Source organism: Microtus pennsylvanicus, chromosome 1 (assembly GCF_037038515.1).
Source record: "Microtus pennsylvanicus isolate mMicPen1 chromosome 1, mMicPen1.hap1, whole genome shotgun sequence".
Taxonomy (NCBI): Eukaryota; Metazoa; Chordata; class Mammalia; order Rodentia; family Cricetidae; genus Microtus; species Microtus pennsylvanicus.
Window position 1 is genome coordinate 136,765,192 of NC_134579.1, and position 19,290 is coordinate 136,784,481.

General features: G+C 52.4%; 1 protein-coding gene across 1 annotated transcript in view; it reads right to left on the reverse strand.

Moving 5' to 3' along the window:
* Window positions 1-2,491: 2,491 nt before the first annotated feature.
* Window positions 2,492-19,290, reverse strand: part of LOC142854237 (IgGFc-binding protein-like) — a 31,862-nt gene continuing 15,063 nt past the window's right edge. Inside the window, exons 7-18 of the mRNA XM_075979562.1 lie at window positions 18,681-19,266; window positions 18,375-18,574; window positions 15,299-15,440; window positions 13,747-14,084; window positions 12,934-13,507; window positions 12,018-12,634; window positions 11,141-11,678; window positions 10,027-10,595; window positions 8,924-9,497; window positions 7,581-7,780; window positions 4,595-4,969; window positions 2,492-2,767 (exon numbers count right to left, since the gene is read on the reverse strand). Coding sequence (XP_075835677.1) covers window positions 2,492-2,767; window positions 4,595-4,969; window positions 7,581-7,780; window positions 8,924-9,497; window positions 10,027-10,595; window positions 11,141-11,678; window positions 12,018-12,634; window positions 12,934-13,507; window positions 13,747-14,084; window positions 15,299-15,440; window positions 18,375-18,574; window positions 18,681-19,266 — 4,989 coding nt within the window. The remainder of the gene's footprint in view (window positions 2,768-4,594; window positions 4,970-7,580; window positions 7,781-8,923; window positions 9,498-10,026; window positions 10,596-11,140; window positions 11,679-12,017; window positions 12,635-12,933; window positions 13,508-13,746; window positions 14,085-15,298; window positions 15,441-18,374; window positions 18,575-18,680; window positions 19,267-19,290) is intronic.

Consider the following 19,290-nt stretch of genomic DNA (forward strand, 5'->3'; position numbering starts at 1 on the left):
GAAGAGCCCACTGTGGGTGGGACAATTCCTAGGCTAGCGGTCCTGCACTGTAGAAGAAAGGTAGCTGAGCATGGGCCTGAAAAGGAGCCAGCAGGCAGTGTCCCTCCGATATTTCTACTTCAGGTTCTTCCTTGAGTTCCCGGCTCCCCTCAGTGATTGGTGGCGACCTGTGAAATGAAGTCAGTCCTCCGCCATCCTTGATTGCTTTTGGCTGTGGTGTCTGACACAGTGGCAGAGTGAAAATGAAATCTAGGGTTAGATCCTCGTTCTCCTCGGCGCCGTTGCTAAACCTTTGTCTCTGCCTCCTGGCTAAGCCGATGATATTGAAAGCTACCAGGCTCTGCTTCCATTCTCGTGATCCTTCTCTGGGACTTTAGCTTGTCCCCACGCTGCAGCCAGTCAGAATCTCAGTCGTGTGTATCCATGTCCCACCCATCACGCCGTCTCTCTGCTTGACTACCTAATGTCCATGTCCCATTGAGTCACTAGACGGTTTAGATCTTCATCAGGCCCTACCCACTTGTCACCACACTGCCCTCAGCCGCCGTCACTCTCAGTCACACACACACCTTCTTCATTCATAGCCTCCAACCAAAACGCCAACTACAAGACCTACAACGCTCCAGCTGCTCCGCCCTGGTATCCTAGGCGGCTGGATGTAGAAGACGCTGCCTGGTTCCTAATAAAACTCTCGAAAGAAATTTTTATACTTACTATATTCTTGGCTCCATTTTTCTTGGGCCCATTCCAGTCAGATTTGCCCCTCCATCATGCCACCAGAAACTCAGTAAGGACTCGAACCGGCTGTATCATCTTGTTCTGACGTGTAATACAATAGAACGGGAGCTTAATATGCTCTTTCAGCCTGGCGCTCGGCACCATTCTCGGTTCTCTGGGCTGGTTTGAGTGGGAATGGTCCCCAGAAACTTGGGTCTTTGAACACTTGGTTCCCAGCAGGAGGCATTAGTTGAAGAAGTTTGGATGGGAGAGACTTGGTGGCAGAAGTCCCTCACAAGGTTTTGAAAAGTAAGGGCTTTGCCCAGCTTCCTGTTTTTTCTCTGTGTGTATTTGCAGTTGAGATGTGACTCTCAATTTCGTGCTCTGGCCTCCTGTTGCTGTGCTTCTCCCGCTATTGTGGACTCCCCTTCAGAGCCATGAGCCAAAGCACAATCTTTTTCCTATAAGTCACCTTTGGTCATGGTGGTTTTTTTTTTGTTTTTTTGTTTTTTTTTGTTTTTTCGAGACAGGGTTCCTCTGTGGTTTTGGAGCCTGTCCTGGAACTAGCTCTTGTAGACCAGGCTGGTCTCGAACTCACAGAGATCCGCCTGCCTCTGCCTCCCAAGTGCTGGGATTAAAGGCGTGTGCCACCACCGCCCGGCTGGTCATGGTGTTTTATCATAGTGTGATATTTTGAAAGAAAATGGCCCCCAAAGGGAGTGGCACTATTAGGAGGTGTGGTCTTGTTTGAGGAAGTGTGTCACTGTGGGCTTTGAGGCTTCCTGTCCTCAGGATACCACACAATGTAACTGTCAGTGGACTTCCTCATGCCTGCAAGATGTAGGACACTCAGCTATTTCTCCAGCATCATGTCTGCCTGCATGCTGCCATGCTCTTTGCCATGATGGACTGAACCCCTGAACTGTAAGTGAGTCACCACAATGAGATGTTATCCTTTATAAGAGTTGTCCTAGTCCCGGTGTCTCTTCATGGCAGTAGGACCCCTAACGACAACCCACAGCAACTGTGGAGTAACTGGTTCATTTCCCTAGCACCATCTCTGTTCATTTGCTTGTTGACTGAACTCAGGAACTAAATCCTCACTCCAACTCTGAGAAAATATGAGCCTTTGTTCTATTTCTATTTACAGGTGATGGGACCAAGTCAGGGAGGAAGCAGGCAACTCACCAGGCTTGTCAATGGTAAGGCCAGAATCTCCCTGCCTCCCTCCCTCCCTCCCTCTCTCCCTCCCTCCCTCCCTCTCTCCCTCCACCTCTTCCCCGATCCTGTCCTCCATCATTATTTCACCATCCACTCCTCTAGTCCCCTGTCTCTATGACTCCCGATCTCCCCAGTGCTTCCCCACTCTGGCCATCTGCTCCTTCACCTGCCGCGCCCCACACATGAGCCCCTGTCCTCTCCTAGTAGACACCCGTCATAGACGTCATCATCATCCATGTCTCCCACTGTGGGGAGGAAGCTGGGGCGACAGCAGGAGGCAGACACACTGGCACACAGCTTGGGTCAAGACATTTACTCAATGCTTTCAGATGTGGCCTCAGTGGCTCAGCAAGGGGGAGGGACAGGGAAGGGACACACAGGGCATCCTTCAATCACTGTAGCTTCTGGAAGATGCAGCTCTTGAAGTGTCCATCGCCAGTGCTGACTGATCAGCTGGAACTGCAAGAGACAGACACTTAGCACTTCATGCTGCAGACTAAGTACCCACCCGCCCACACTACCTCCTCCCCCGGTCCCCTTCCATTCTCCATCCTCACCATGAGGAGAAGTCCTGTGCTCTCCACTTCTCCATCGGCGTCTTCCCCTGAGATTTACGCACATCATTACTCTGATACCCATCGAAGTTTCCACAGGCCCCACACAGCAAGGCCGCATGGTCATCACCGACCATCACATCCAGATGCCCATCTGTTCCAAGCCAGACCTGGACCCCTGCCTTCTGGCGGACAAGCATGGAGCCATAGGACAGCCTCCTCACAGACACAGATGTTAACACGCTAGTTGGGAGATTCACTCGGAGACCGTTCACCTGGTGTGGGGGAGGGGAGATGGAGAAGTGAGACCTAAGTGACAGAAGAGCCGAGGGACCACCACGCTGGCATCCTCATCACAGTAATGATTCAAGCAAAGGTACAGGCAGGCGCGGGAAGGGATGGGGCCTGGAGAGGAGCCATACATGAGGGATGCACAGGTGGGAAGACAGCTGGAGCTGTGTCCACACAAGCTCACTGTGCAAGCTTAACCCCACTGCAATGTGACTCAACTTGACTTACTAATGCTTTCAGAATCTCTGGGTTAATATTTGCCAGTGGACAGAAGACTGGATCAATGGATCCTCCCCAGATTCCAAAGCTGGGGAAGAGCTCCTTGGATCAGATGGATAAGTAAGCAATTGAGCAAACCTGGGGTCTCTGCAAGTTCTAGTTTTTAGAATGATATAATGATCCAGCATGTCCTGGTTGATGCATCTTCCCCATGCACCGTTTCCTCATGTCCTCTCATTGTAACCATTCTCGGCTATCGGCACAACCATGTGCTGGGCTCTTAGAGGGATCTCAGCTATCGGTACAACCATGTGCTGAGCTCCTAGAGGGATCTCGGTACAACCATGTGCTGAGCTCCTAGAGGGATCTCGGTACAACCATGTGCTGAGCTCCTAGAGGGATCTTGGTACAACCATGTGCTGAGCTCCTAGAGGGATCTCGGCTATCGGTACAACCATGTGCTGAGCTCCTAGAGGGATCTCGGTACAGCCATGTGCTGAGCTCCTAGAGGGATCTCGGTACAGCCATGTGCTGAGCTCCTAGAGGGATCTCGGCTATCGGTACAACCATGTGCTGAGCTCCTAGAGGGATCTCGGTACAACCATGTGCTGAGCTCCTAGAGGGATCTCGGTACAACCATATACTGGGTTCCTAGAGGGAATCGCAGAACCTAGAAATTGACTTGAGGAATCCCAATACTTCCTGTGATGCCAGCTTGGCAAATCATAACATTCCACCCCCAATACGAGAAGTGGGCAGGCGGTCCAGGCTAGTTCAGTGAGATGCAGTCCTAGGCTTGTGCTGGGTCAGTTTCTGCTCAGTTTTGGTGAGGCAGGTGGCACGTCCTTCATGAAACCAAAACTATCTAGGAATGAAGTTGTAAGCCAGGCGTAGGGACACTCTTCTTTAATCCCAGCACTAAGGAGGTAGACCTGGATGGATCTCTGTGAGTTCAAGGCCAATCTGATCTACAGAGTGAGTTCCAGGACAGCCAAGACTACACAGATACATACATCTGGTCTCAAGAAATTAAAAAAAATAGGGCTGGAGAGATGGCTCAGCGGTTAAAAGCATTGCCTGCTATTCCAAAGGTCCTGAGTTCAATTCCCAGCAACCACATGGTGGCTCACAACCATCTGTAATGAGGTCAGGTGCTCTCTTCTGGCCTGAAGGCATATATTGTATGCTAAATAAATAAATATTTTAAAAAAAGAAATTAAAAAAATAGACATTGGCTTCAGGGACAAGTCTGAAACCTAGAGGTGTGAACTGACAGGGTATCTGGGGTTTCCCAGATATGGACCCGGTCCACTCATTTCCCCCAGGGCAGTTTGTGTTTGTTTCCTGCCATTGGTAACCAGCAGAGGCTTGATTAAGACCAACAACAAAGCTATGCAGTTACTTAGTGTAAGAACTCAGGCCAAGGAGAGGGGCCCAGGCTGACCTCGGAGACAGGTACAAATCCAGAAAAAGTGCAGAGACCTAGATGAGGGAAACACCACAAAACCACTGGATAGTCAGGATGAAGGATACCGTGATAGGAAGAAGGAAAGCCCAGGGAAGATGTCCGTGCCCTCTGTGCCCAGGCTTACCCACACGCCGTTGGTTCGGGTCACAGTCACAAGTCCATCCTGGAAGAAGATGTGGACTTTGTCCACGATCTTGTCATTGCCATGGACATCAGCAACCACACGGTACCAGGGCACAGTTTTCTCGAGTCCGGGGCAGCGAGAAGAAAGCTCATAGACACCAGGGGAGCTGATGGCATTGTGAACCCCATCGAAGGTGATAAGGTTGCCTTTCACAGAGAGGGAGCAAAGACCTTTGGCTGGCCAGCAGTTCCGGACTCCCGCGCGTATCTCACAGACTTGGCCAGGTGAGCAGCCAGTTGGATAGCATGTCAGGCCGGTGCTTGGGGAGCAGAAGCAGAGTTCGCTGCAGTCTGAGGTCATCAGTGAAGAGTTTATCTGTGCACAGAAAGGGGTGGGTGGTGTGCATTCACACAGGGAGCCTGTGGAAGCTCCTAGTGAGAGACAGTGTGTGTCCTCTCCCCAATGGTAGGCTCAGTGATTTGTCAATAAAACCACAGAGGCCAGCCTGTGACAAACTCATGTGTTGACTCAAGAGCCTTGACAGTGTACCCCATCACTAGCCTGTCTCAGATTATGCCGTTACTATGAGAACAAGCCTGGGCTAGTCCTTTGGAGGATGAACCACTGTATGATGCAGACAATGATTCCCGCCTAGGCCACTTGCCATGGTTTGAACATGGCTTGTTCCCCTGACCCATGCAGGACTTCAGTCCTCAAGGTTTTGTATTAATGGTGTGAAGAGATTGGAGACTTCATCCGACTATGGAGTTAAAAGTCAGGACTCTGGGTAGGTTGGGAAAGTATGAATAATCCTAGATGCTCTTGAAAAACTAGTATTAGCCTATGGCAGATGTCATTGTAACTGGAAGGGCATCTAGGGCAGAATGACTATTCGTGAGGCACGCAACCACCTGGAAAGAGAAGCCGGGGTGAAGTGTGTCACAAGCAGATCCAGTCACAAGGAGGCTGGGTAAGTTTGATTTATCCAATTAGCAGGAAATGTTCTTTTCAAATGAATATAAACAGTAGTTATTTTAGGGGGAAATGACTAGGGCTGAGCATTGTGGAAAACACCTTTAATCCCAGCACTCGGGGCAGAGGAAGGCAGATGTCTGCGAGTTTGAAACCAGCCTGGTCTGCATAGCGAGTTCCAGGACAGTCAAGACTATGTAGTCAGACCATGTCTCAAAAACAAAAATTCTTTTTCTTTGTTTCTGGTTTGCCAGAAGTTTGGCTGTGCAGATTCAGGCTCAGAGACCAGTGAGACAAGGCCATAAGGACGATATACATGGCTAAGTTTTGTAAAGAAAGAACCCATTCTCCCTGGCGAGGCTGAATGAGAAGGGAAGGGCCAAAGTACTCAGGATGAAGTGATGAGTATCTCATCACAGTCCTTGCCTCTAAGTCAGAAATAGGAGATGTGTGGCCTTGGGAAGCTGGCCGCATTGGTAAAGTCTCTAGGATGGCATATCCAAGATAGAGGTCTTATGACTCTTTAAGGAGAGAGAGTACATGTTGACGGGGACATGCAGCTGTTTCCATGATGACAACATGCAGCCGGGGGGCTTCCCCAGAGCCTGCGCCATGCACCTTGGTCTTCCAGTCTCCAAAGCTGCGAGTCACACAAACCTCTGTTATCCACGAAGTAGTCCTCCCTAGGCATTGGTTTACAGGGACAAAAGGCCAGTGGCCTACAGCAGCATCTTCCTCTGTCCTGTTAGCTGACAGATAACTCAGGACTGGAGGACTCCTACCTCAAACTTCAGTGACAGGACTAGACACACAAAAGAGGCCATTGTTTTTAATCTATTCATTTTGTAGTAATATAGTAACTAATTACATGAAGATATTTACCACTATAGAAAAAAACTAACTGGAGGAGAAAGGTAGGTGCTGGGGACATCTCCGAGTCTCCAGGGCCCATGGCAAGGCAGTGCCTCTCCCTGAACTGGGATCTCTTTTCTGATCATCTTATCCTGATTTTTCCCCCCAGACCCAAGACCCTTGACCCCCTTGCCCTGAGCTCCATCCTCAGGCCTCAGTCTTGCCATTCCCTCCCTGGAGAGCTCATCAGATGTTAGGGATAGAAAACGGTGTCTGCTTCCTCAGGGGCCCTGGGTCAGAAAGGGTAATGGTTACAGATGGTGGGAATGAAGTAACCGGTGAAATCTGGACAGAGTCAACTGATAATGATATCGAATAACCGGGAATTTCCCGGATTTGATCTATTATCGGTCACATAATCAGTCTATTTCCTTCTTCTCACAGCACCCACGCTTAATGAGCCTGGGGTACAGGAGCCGCTGTGTTTGCAAGAGAGTGGTTAGCAGGAAGTAACAGGCACACACTCCCGAAGAGCAGGCAGCAGAGCAGGCTTGGCATCAGTGGGTGAGCCTCAGGAAAGGGCACCCACACACACGTTTACACTCCTTCTAAAGCTTAATTAATTAAAAGAACAAAAAATTGAGAAAAGCCGGGCGGTGGTGGCGCACGCCTTTAATCCCAGCACTCAGGAGGCAGAGGCAGGCGGATCTCTGGGAGTTTGAGGCCAGCCTGGTCTACAAGAGCTAGTTCCAGGACAGGCTCCAAAACCACAGAGAAACCCTGTCTCGAAAAACCAAAAAAAAAAAAAAATTGAGAAAAAAACCAAAAAAATGTTGAAAATTTGGCAAGAAAAACCTCAGTGTAGTTATCACAGCAGAGGCATCCATCCCCCTGGGGCCAGGAGCCTCTGAGGTACTGGATTGGAGGATGCTGAATCCATTCTATACGGTGGTGTAGTTTTTGCATGTAACATACCATGTCCTACTATACACCTTAAACCATGCAATGCTACATAAACAGTGGGGTACTGACTAGGAGGGGACACTTGTCACACAGCTGGGGACAGGTGGTGGTCCCCCATGACCGCATCCTTGAGCAGAAACCCAGAGCACAGTAACTCTGATTGTCCCTCCAGCTTCTCCTGCTTGGAGTCCCTGCTCACCGGTATATAGTGGCCATTGAAGGTGCAGCCACAGTGTTGGGCTGGAACGCACACACCCTGAGAGAGCAGAAAGTGATCGTCACACTCAAATCCTTCAAAGCACTGAGTGGTGCATTGGGTGAGGCCAGCGAGAGCAGCACAGGAATCCTGGCAGGAGCGTGTGCAGACAGAGTAGTGGCTGTGGGCAGGAGACCGGAGAGCTGTAGGGAGAGGAGGCAAGGGGGGTCACACCTGCTGCAGGACACTGACTAACTTGACGTACTGACCTCCCAGCCCTGGCCAGGATGGTGCTGAAGTTGCAAATGCTGAAGGCAGTCCCCGGTGCTGTCTTACAAAGCTTACATCCAGGTTTGTAGACAGCAACAGCTGCCATGCTGCATTGTGGGAGATCAGGTAGGGGGGTTGTGAAGGTGAAAAATCTGGGACAGTCCGGCCTGGAAAACTGAAATGGCTGGGGTAGGATGGGAAGGTATGGAGGAAGGTAGGGCATTGACTAGATAGCATCAGGAGGCTCGAGCTAGTCAGGGTGAAATGGGGAGGCTCTGACAGTGTGGAGTTGGTGTTGGGGGGCAGGCAGAGTATCGAGTTGAGATAGAAGGTGTAAGCAAAGGATCGGGATGGCACAAGAATGGGCTTGAGAATGGGGCAAGAGAAAGACACAGAGATATCAAAAATAAGGCACCAGGCTCCGACTAAGTGTGGCAGGTGGCCACTGGGACAGGAGAGAAGGATCAGGCTTGGGGTGAAGTCTGACTTTAGCTGGAAATGCAGCAGATGACCAGAGCACAGGGTGCACGGACCTAGCCTCCTGTTTTAGCTACAGACGGTGCCCACAGTCAAAGCCCGACTGATTCAGTGCTGTTAGATGGCGCCCGGGCACTAGGTCCTGCCTAGGAAACTGAAGGAGAAACCGCTCTTCGCTGGAGCACCAGGGACCATTGCTTTGGCATGGGGCATCTGAGGGGACCTGCTCCTACCTTGTAATTTGGAAAGAAGTGTATTGTTTTGGATTGGGGACCCATTGCCTGTGGCCTTGAACACTGAACACACAAGAGGCTACTTGGTCTGAGGGAGGGGTCAGTGAGCCACAGCTCAGGACTCTTGTGGGCTCTTAATCCATCCAACTCCCTTCCAGGTCACTGCAGGAAGCTGAGAACGGCCCTGGGAAGAGGTGGGTTTGAGGTCTGGGGAAAGTGGACTCTTGACTAGAGTCTGAGACCCCCGGGTCAGAAGTAGAGCGGAAAGCCACAGAGGATGCTGGGGCAGGGCTGGAGGAGGCCCTGTCACAGGCAGGGATTTCTCCATAGCCCAGAAGGTTCCAAGAGGGGTCCCCAGACACTCACGGCAGAAGTCTTCTGTCCTCCAGGGCTGCACGGTTGCACCAGCTGCCTGACAGGCTGCGGTATAGGCTGCCAGGCTTTGACAGAGGTATTTTTTGCTGCCCTTATGGGCACACAGGTCAAATACACATTGGCGGAAGTATTCCAAGGGACTCAGAACCTGGTGGCAGGCCGCGAAGGGGCCTTTGGCGTCCTGCATCTTCCCACAGGCTTCGTTTTTCTCATGCGCCTCTCTCTCCTTGGCTGAGCATACAGGACAGCCTTGGGCCCCACAGCCTTCACCACAGCCCAGCGGGGAGCCTGGAGCTCGCCAGGCAGCTCCAAAGGCCTCAGCACTGGGGGCTAAGGCTCCACTGGGCAATGCAAAGTCGTCACTCCGGTTCCCATTGAAGTTCCCAGAGAGGCCACAGATACGTCCACGGAAGGAACTAGGGATGGACAGAAGGATATGGCTATCACCATCGAAGAGAACCTTCAGCCCTCTCTTTGTCTGGAAGAACATGTTTCGGCTTTCAACAGTTATAAACATGGAGCCTACAACCACGGGCAGGTTCACGGCTTCACCGTCCACAGTCACCTGAGTGGAAAGGTCAGTCAGGTTAGAGGTCAGAGCATGCCACTTTAAAGGAGGCCCTTATTGTTCTGCCATAGAACTTCGTCTCTCTCAGACCCTCACGGCAGAGCTAGGGACTTTTTAGAGTGGAGTGAGATTAATTCAGGCTACCATGGTAGGGATGTCTCCAGTAGGTTACAGGTTGGGACCTTCAATTCCTAAAACACCTGGTTCTGTGGTGATCTCAGGACTCTTTTTTTGGGATTGTTTGTTGTTTGTTTGTTTTTTGAGACCAGGTTTCTCTGTAGCTTTGGAGCTTGTCCTGGAACTAGCTCCTGTAGACCAGGCTGGCCTCGAACTCACAGAGATCCGCCTGCCTCTGCCTCCGAGTGCTGGGATTAAAGGTGTGCGCCACCACCGCCCAGCCCGCTGTCAGGACTCTTTAAGTTGTCAGTGTTCCCTAAGACCTTCCAACGTAGGGGCCTGACTCCAGATGACCCTATATGGGCCTGTGTCCCTCTATCAGAACATGAACAGGTTTGTGTCTACTCACCTGTGGCCCTTGAGCCAGGACCACAACATGGCCTGCCACGATAACCACCACTCGCTGGGTTTCACCTGCCAAGTTCTTCTCAAGCACAATGGAGAACTCCTCATCTCCAGGTTTCGGGTGGCAGACTTGTGCCAAGATGTAGGAGCAGGAGCCATGAAGGTCATACACCAGTCCGTCGGGCGTGGCATAATGAATGCCATTAAAAACCACCATTAGCTTAGAGCTTCTGGGATGGCAGGCACGGATGCCATCCACTAACCGGCACTCCTCATGGATACCACAGGACTCTATCTGGCAGATGACCTGCCCGTCTGACTTACACACACAGAGCCACTCGCACTCAGGGCCTGGGTAGAATGTGGCACCCAGCTGGTAGTAGCGTCCATTGTAGAGGCAGCCACACTGGCCCACGGGCACACAGGTGTCACCACTGAGCACAAAGCCAGAATCACAGGCACAGCCTTCCCGGCAGGTGGTTTCACAGCCCTCGGGGGCCGAGAGGCTTGGGCAGCTCACAGGGCAGGAGTCACCACAGAGCTGGTAGTGACTGTTGGCAGGACACTGGAGGGCTGTGGGGACAGAGCAAGGGAGAGTCAGGCAGAGGCAGTGGTGGCAGCAGTGTGACCCTGCCAGTGTGTATGTGATTGGGTGCCATAGACAGGGTGCCCCTGACTCAGCAGATCTGCCTGAATGTGCTGCCCCCACCTCCTGACTCAGTCTGCTTGGATCTGCCCAGGACAGGTCCTGATTCCAGCTGAGAAGTCTGACATCTGACCAGTGTGTGGCAGGCAGTGTAGGGTCTCACTGGGCATAGCTCCCTTGGCCTCTGACACGCACTCCTTGCTGAGTAACTGTCAATGGTCATATCCAAGTCCACTAGCAAAATGTCCCTTCCAGAGTGGTCTGCACCCAGGCTGTGTGACTTTGAGTGTGTAGCTGGGTTCTTCCCTACCCCACTGGTGGTTTTCAGTATCAGTGCCAGGATGTATCTCTGACAGGAGGTGGTGGAGCTGGGCCTTGAGCTTCACTAGAACAACAGGGCTCTTGTCTTAGAGCCCCTGTAAAGAGTTGGGGGAGACCCTGTCTTTGTGGAGCTCCAAGGGTCAGTACTCACGACAGAAGTCTGGCTTTCTCCACTCTCCAAGTTGGGCTCCAGCAGCCTGACAAGCTGCCACATAGGTGGCCACGGCAGGACAGAGACCTCCTGGATGGCGCTGAACTTGACAGGCATCCAGCAAGCAAGCCTCGAAGTACCGCGTGGGTGGCAGGAGGCTGTGGCAGGGTGCTAGTGGACCTGCGGGGTCTGAGATGATGCCGCAGGCGTTGGGGCCACGGAAGGGTTTCCGTTGCTCAGGTGTGCAGGGTTTTGGGCACTGCTCCTTCATGCACTGGTCACAGCCTGGGGCTCCGCCCACCTTCCAGCTCTCAGGTTTCCCCACAGCTGTCTCATCGTCATTGGGATTTTTGTTGTAGTTCCCGCATAGGCCACAAAGGGCGCCCGCATAGGCTGCAGGCACACGCAGGCGCAGGAAATTGCCTTTGAAAGCCAGAGAGAGCCCCCAGGTGGTGTTTACCACCAAGCCCGTGCCGCTCATGTGAACAAGCAGTCTTGAGTCCAGCTGGAAAGGCAGCATTATCAGCTCTCCATCCACCTGCGGATGTGGGAGGGCGGCGTGAATTGAGTGCTGTCTATACAGGCTCCAATCCAGCCTACACCATTCTGTATTAGTGATCTTCAACATATGATTGCTGGTTATCAATAGTAAAGACACAAGTGACATTTGTTCTCTGTGCTACTGTGAAGCAGATACTTTCAGCACTCCTCCCTACAGAGGAATAACAGAAGGCTGAGTCTGGGGAAGCCTTTACTTCCAGCCGTCCTGGTCTCACAGTGTAGGCTGAACCCAGCATCATGGTCCTGCCAAGCTGGGAATGGTCTATCCCTCATCTCCCCTGTCCAGCAGAGGCTTCGTTTCCCACAGCCCACTCACCTGTAGCTGCCTTGGCCAGCGGGCACTAAGGGTCAGGCTGAGGCCGTAGATATTCAGAGTGACACTGCGGGTGTAGCTGACCGCCTGGCTGCCCCTGTGCTCATTGACCACAGTGACATTGAAGTATTCAGTCCCTGCGGGTGGTGCATGGCAGGGTGCGCTCAGCAGGTACTCGCAGGTGCCTTGGAAGTCAAACCAGTGCCCATCGAGGGTGATGTAATGGGGATCGCCCCAGGCTTGGCACTCAGCTATGCTTGTGGGTTGGCAGCTGAGCTGGCCGGAGGGCAACAAGGCACACTTCTCATCTGGCCTGCAGCTGGCAGACATGCACACCAGGGATTCACCTCCAGGTTCACAGCGACACCTCTTAGAGCAACTGGTATCAGTCCAAAACTCGGTGCCTGCTTCATGGTATGTGCCATTGACCCAGCAGCCACAGCCACTGTCCAGGGGAACGCACTGCCCAGCACTTAGCACGAAGCCCTGGTCACACTGGCACCCCTCCACACAGGGCCCGCCACATGCAGCTGGGGTTGTGTGGCGTGCAGGGGGTGGGCAGCTGGCTGGGCAGGGTGGGCCACAGAGCTCATAGTGGCTGTTGTCAGGGCAGGGCATCTCTGTGGGTGGAAGAAGGGCGGGAGAGAAATGAAGAATGGTGTTGGAGTGCCCTCTGGGCACAGAGTGGCATGAGTCATCAGCAGAGACAGAAGGGGACAGGGAGACTACCAGATCCAGTGATGCAGTCCGGGAGGGAAGCCGAGACAAAGTAGAGCAGATGTCGTGAGAGGCAGACAGAGATGATGAACTGGGGACACACAGAGACAGCCAGGAGACAGCGACAAACAGAAGCCAGCAGAAAGACCCAAAGGGTGGGAGTGGAGCCAGCCCAGCCCTTGCCCTGGTCCCCACCACTCACCACAGCCAGCCTGAGTCCTCCAGTCCTTTATTTGGATGCCAGCGGCCTGGCAGGCAGCAGCATAGGCAGCCAGTGACTGGCATAGAATGTCTTTGACTTGACCACCCATGCAGACATCCAGCACGCAGCCCTTGAAGAAGTTCTCAGGAGGCACACGGGCATGGCAGCTGGTGAAGGGGCCCACTGTGTCAGGGGCCAGAGGTCCACAGTAGCCAGGGCCCTCATATTCCTCTACTCGGTCCTCTGGGCACACTGGACAGGAACCCTGACATTCATTCCAGCAAAGAGGGTCCCACCCTGGAATCTGCCAGCTGCCACCCCAGGTGGGTATTGAGGGTGCCGTTGTGCCGTTAGGGAAGACTTGGTCATTTTGGGGGTTTTTGTCCATGTTTCCACAGAGCCCACACACTGCGCCATAATAGCTACTTGACAGTACAACTTCTACCCTCCAGTTCCAGTCATAGATGACTTGAAGCCCGAAGTCTGTCACCACAATAGCCTTGGAGCCCCCGTGGACCACTGAAATCCGCCCACCAGCCAGGTAGACAGGCAAGGCCGTCAGAACTCCATTCACCTAGAGAGAGGGAGCTAGTGGGGTCAAGGGAGCAGCGTGTGCGGATGGAGCTCTGCTGTCCCCGTTCCTTCCCTCCTCCTGCCACGGCTTCCTCCTGACTGACATGGTCACCACCAGCTCTTACCACTGGCTCTCAGGTACGAGCCCTGGCATCCGCATCTATTTTCAACCTCTCGTTTCGTCGAGATTCCCACTCCAGGCTCCGTCGGGAGCCTGAACAGCCATCTTACTGAACGTACCTGGACTCTGCCAATCTCCTTCTTGTGGATGGCGATGCTGGTGTTGTAGGTAGTCACAGTGACCCTCTTCACATTGGACACAGCAGGGCTGCCCTGGCTCTCATGCTTGGTGATGACCGTGAAGGGAGTCAGCCCTCCAGTGCTGACCCCAGGACAGACACTCCCTGCCAGCAGGTAACTGCAGGTCCCGTGGAAGTTAGTGTTCAGGCCATCAAAGGAATGATAGTGAGGGTCTCCCCACGCCAGGCATTTGGCTTCATAATTGGGTATGCACACACCCTTGCCACCTTTCTCTGTGCATGTTTCCTGTGACCGACAGGTAACACCTTGGCACGGGTCTGTGGAAACAGGAGACACGTTCTTGAGTGGCTGCCCACCACAAGCATACCTGTTCCCAGAATCTAACTCAGAACGTGCCAGGGATATTGACTCTGAACGTTGCTATAGGGGAGACCAGATTTCCAACAACTAAGTTGACACCTAAGTCCTAGGTCCTCGGGTTGCTGTGGAAGAAAAAGTCAGAGAGATAAGCTCTGCAGTCAAGAGCACTTGTTGCTCTTGCAGAAGACCTGGAATTGGTCCATAGCATTCTGGAGGACCACAGCCATCTGTAACTCCAGTTCCAGGGGACCAAACACCTCTACTCTAGTTCTTTGTTCTTCGGCTCAAGATCTCAGGCTTGGGATTTCCTGGTGAGATTTCTGGGTCCTGGGCCTCAACCTTTCACACTGGGACTCAGTCCCCAGCCTAAATCTCATGGCATGAGGTGTTAGTTCCATTCACGGGCCGTGGTGTGTTCTGTCTTAGGAATCTCATTACTTGGATACAGCGAGTGTCCATGTCCAAGGCTCCATGCTGGTGTCTCTATCCATGTCTCCACTTATGGGACACACATACACACTTAACAATTAGTTAGCTGAGCCTCGGGCCTTAGTCTGGGACTATGGACAGACTAAAGCTTCTGCAAGCTTTGGTTTGGAATCAGTAGACAACAGCTGGGAGAATGTCTGCAGGGTCAACCAGCCTGCTTTGAATCTGCCCTGAAGTTTAAAGTTCTGTTCCTCAGTATCATATAACGTAAGCAGAATCATCCTCTAGATCATCCACAGCTATCTGTGTGCCCTGTAAGTATAAGACGCACCCCCAAAGGGCTGTGGAAAGGACCCCACAGCTGTTTGTATTAGGGAGGCATAGCAGTGGCACCTGAGAAAGTTATGGAGCGAAAACAACCAGTCCTCCACAGTCAATAACACCACGACTTTGCCTAGTGGGGCTCCCCAGTGGTCCACCTGTTAAACACCAGCTGTCATTGCTGTCCAGTCCCACTGTTCTGTGCAGACCTCCACCATCAAAATCTTACCCTGAGGGTCCCGCAGCCTCAAATCCCTTAAGGCTCCTTGACACCCAGACTGGGTAACCTCTGCCCTTGGCTCCGAAGTCTGACACCTCAATCTACAGGTCTTTGCACCTCTCACCATGAAGTCATTTTCCCCTCAGCTCCCAGCCCCTGTCCTGTGTCCCCCCACACCAGCCCGGCTCCACTGTACAGCACCTTTGGTGACGCAGGTCAGGAAGCCTCCGGAGGGCTCGCACACCTGTCCTGGATTGCAGCTGTGATTCTTGCACACCATGCCTTCTCCTGAATGGCACACACACTGCTGCTGGCAACTTTCAATGAGAACAGACTCCTCTGGCTGTGGGGACAGAGAGCATGCCATCAGTAACCAGAGGGGTGAGGACTCCGGCATGCCCAGCGTCCCGGGCAAAGAGAGCACTGGGCTAACAAAGTGGCGACTCTGCAGCGTGGTCCGTGGTCCGTTGTCAGTGAAACTGAGGCACAGGTGACCGTGAGGCCCAGCTCATCCAGCTGCTCATTCACCATCCGTGTAGTTGCCCATTCATTCCAAAATGGGCACTGTTTAGGAGAAGCAGAGTTGAACAGTCAATGAAAACAAAGCAAGCGGGCAGAATGGTGCGTGCCATTATCTTATCGCTAGGGAGGCAGAGGCAAGAGGATGGCTGAAAGTTTGAGACCAGTCTGGACTGCATAGTGAGTCACTTAGGGCCACATACCAAGGCCATCAAAACAAAACAGCAAAGGCTCTGGTGCAGACTGCTCATTCCAGACCCAAGACAAGATGACTTAATATCTTTATGTCCCGCTTTCCTCATCTGCAGGCTGTAGAAATAATAGGACAGGATGAGGACAATACGACGGAGTTCATAAAATGCTTAAAGTACAGGTGAAAGCAGAGAGACGCCTGTTCAGTAATCCAGGCCCCTTCATAAAGGGGCAACGGTGAAGCAAGACTGGGGAAAAAGCAATTCTTGTTAAAGCTGAGTGATGCGCAGGGGTACAGTGATAGATGTCACAATCTATGTGCTCAATGAGCCCGGTGAAATATTTCACTCTTCTCGTAACATTACGTTTGATTTCATGATGAAAAGTGTCTGTGTGATGTGTATATGTACACAGGCCCGTGGACAGTGCCACCCACGCACTAGCTTTTATTATTATTGTTCACGGGAAGAGAAGTACAGGGTGGGTACTGCTCTCAGAATCTTCACAGTTCTATAAAAAAGGCAGAGTTTCAGCACACACACAGACACACGCAAACACACAGACAAAGACACACACACAAACACCCCACACACAGACGAACACACAAACACACATGAACACCCTTCCCCACAGACAAACACACACAAACACATACAGACACACACACAAATACCTCCCCACAGGCACACACACACAAACATCCCACACACAGAGACAAACACACACATACACAGACAAAAACACCCAAACACACACAAGCACATACAAACACATACACAAACACCCCACACAGGCAGACACACACAAACACCCCAACAGACACACACAGACACACACACAGACACACATACAGACACACAAACACACACAAACACCCCCCCCACAAACACATACAACACACCCACACCTACAAGTTAAGGCAGCGCTCTATGTGGGGGAGTAGGAGGAGGAAGCACAGGCAACAAGCAGCTGCTATAACATAAAATCTCCTCTCTGGTCATAGGACAGAGGAGAGGACACATCTCTCCTTGGGGCACTGGCAGCTGTCATAAACTGGGACTGGAGTAATGGCTCAGTGATTAAGAGCACTGGCTGCTCTTCTGAAGGACTGGGGTTTGATTCCCAGCATCCACACGGCAGCTCACAGTCCCAAAGGATCTGATGCCCTCTTCTGGCTTCTTTGCTGACACCCGCCAGGAACACACATGGTGCGCAGACATACAAGGAAACAGAATGCTTACATAAAAACTAAAAATAAATCTTAAAGACTATTATAATCTAAGATATTGGAGGATCAGGTAATCCGGTTCCCCGCTCGTCAGCTATCGGACTCTCTTGCTGTTGTAGCTTCCCTGAGCAGAAGGACTGCTACTCAAACGAGCCAGCCAGATCAGGCTCATGTCAGCAGCTGTGGTTTTGAGCACTCTACGGGTCTGCGGAGAAGGTTAGAGCTGGTTGTTCTGGCCCCTGAAGGTGCAGCTTTAGCCAAGACTTGGTTTTTACCAGCCCTTTCCCTATCACAGATCTTTGTGAACTCTCGGTGACCCTATACTCATTTCTACACTGGGGGCAAAGTGCTTCCCCTGCTGGCCTGGTGGTGACTGTCACTGGCTGGTGCTGAAGAGGCGAAGCTGTGATTGGTGCAAACACCCCGCTAGGCAGTGTGAGCATGCTGTCCAGCTCCTCTAGCGAATTAGCCGCGAGAGCTGGCAACATGAAGAAAGCAGCGAGACAGATGACAGAGTGCGGTGGCAGCAGAGACAATGGAGTGGCGGTGGCGGCCCAGCAAGCCTAGGTGTAAATGCTGCAAGCTTGACCGCTGAAGGAGAGATCAGCCAAATTAGCAGAGGGCTGGACTGCAAAAGCAGCAGAGCGGCTGATTGACAGCTGAAGGATGGGAGCTAACAGCTGCAGTGGGGATAGAGGACGTGGCAGGATTAGGAAGGATGAAGGAAGAGATCCAGAGAACTCCCATACCCCAGGCTAGGGTGGAGCACTGACCGCTGCCAAGGGCTAAGGAACCCTTTACCTCTTAGGCCTTTACCAGAACCGTCATACTTCAAAGCTAAAGGTCTTGTTACCCAAGCTTGAGCCAGAGCTGTGGCACAAGAGCCTGCCACCCACTCTTGCCTGCTTGCTGCTCTCAAGCACCTGCAGAGACAAAGTGCCCAGGACCACCACTTGAGAAGCTTTTCCTTTTTTCCACATCTTTATCTCAGTAGAGCAGGACTTCACCAAGCTGACTGACAACGGGAGAGCCACCTTGGCCCAGGCATGGTACCAAAAGGTTAAGTCTTGACTTCAGGAGCCAGGAGAGAGTTTAAAACATCACAATTCATAGTGACGTTTGGAAAGGTCTTTACCACTGCCGTGAGGAGGGTAGACCAGAAGGAGGAGAATTAAGGACGGGACGAGGACATGGTGTACCCAGTCAGGGTGAGGGGAGGGGACAGATGTGGGCAGAGAGATAGTCAGGAGGTTGGGTGGTGGGAAGGCTATAGTGCTGGTGGGTAGGGGTTGGTTCAGGAGAAAGTTCCAGGTTCTGTCCTGGTGGCTGGGTTCCTACCTCATAGTAGACACCATCGTGGTGGCAGCCACATTTCTCCATGGGCACACAGCCTGCGATGCTCTGCAGGTAGTCGGGGTCACATTCACAGCCCTCAGAGCACGTGTCCAGGCACTCTATCGGAGTGGTGATGGTTGAGCATCCCAGGGAGCAGGTGTCTGCGCAGACCTCATAGTGGCTGTGGGCGGGGCACTCCATTGCTGTGAGAAGGGGGCGCTGATGAGGGTGCCAGGGTGGGGGCTGGGGTCCTACCCCTTCTATTCCCCAAGTTTCCCTTTTCCCAGCCCTCAGTGTCCCATCACTCACGACAGAAGGTTTTGGTCCTCCACGGCTTGACGTGCCCTCCAGCTGCCTGGCAGGCGCTCACGTAGGCGTGAATGCTGCTGCAGAGAATGCTCAGGTTACTGCCACCCAGGCAGAGATCAAAGACACAGTCTTTCAAGGGATCCTGGGGGTCAATCAGCTTGTGGCAGTCGGCCAGTGGCCCTGTGAGGTTGGTGAGCAGCCCGCAGAACTGGTTATCATGATATTTTTTCTCCATGTCTGGGGAACACTTTGGTTTGCAGTCCTGTCCCGGTTTGCAGGCAGGCTGGGGCCTGTGGGAAGAGCCTGGCACGGTCTTCTGCCAGGAGTTACCCAGATCACTGGGATTGATAGCCTGTGAGCCATCCGGCTTCTGGAAGTCATTCTTGGGGTCTTCATTGTAGTCTCCACACATGCCACACATGTGTTTATAGTAGTTATGGGGAATGGTGACACGCACGTTGCTGTTGAGATCATAGGACACATGCAGGCCAAATCTGGTCTTGATGACCACATCTAAGCCATGCTGGAAGGCCTGAACACTGCCTTCATCCAGAATCACAGGCATCTTTGTGGTCACGCCATTCACCTGGAAAGTGGGGAATGCCGAGGT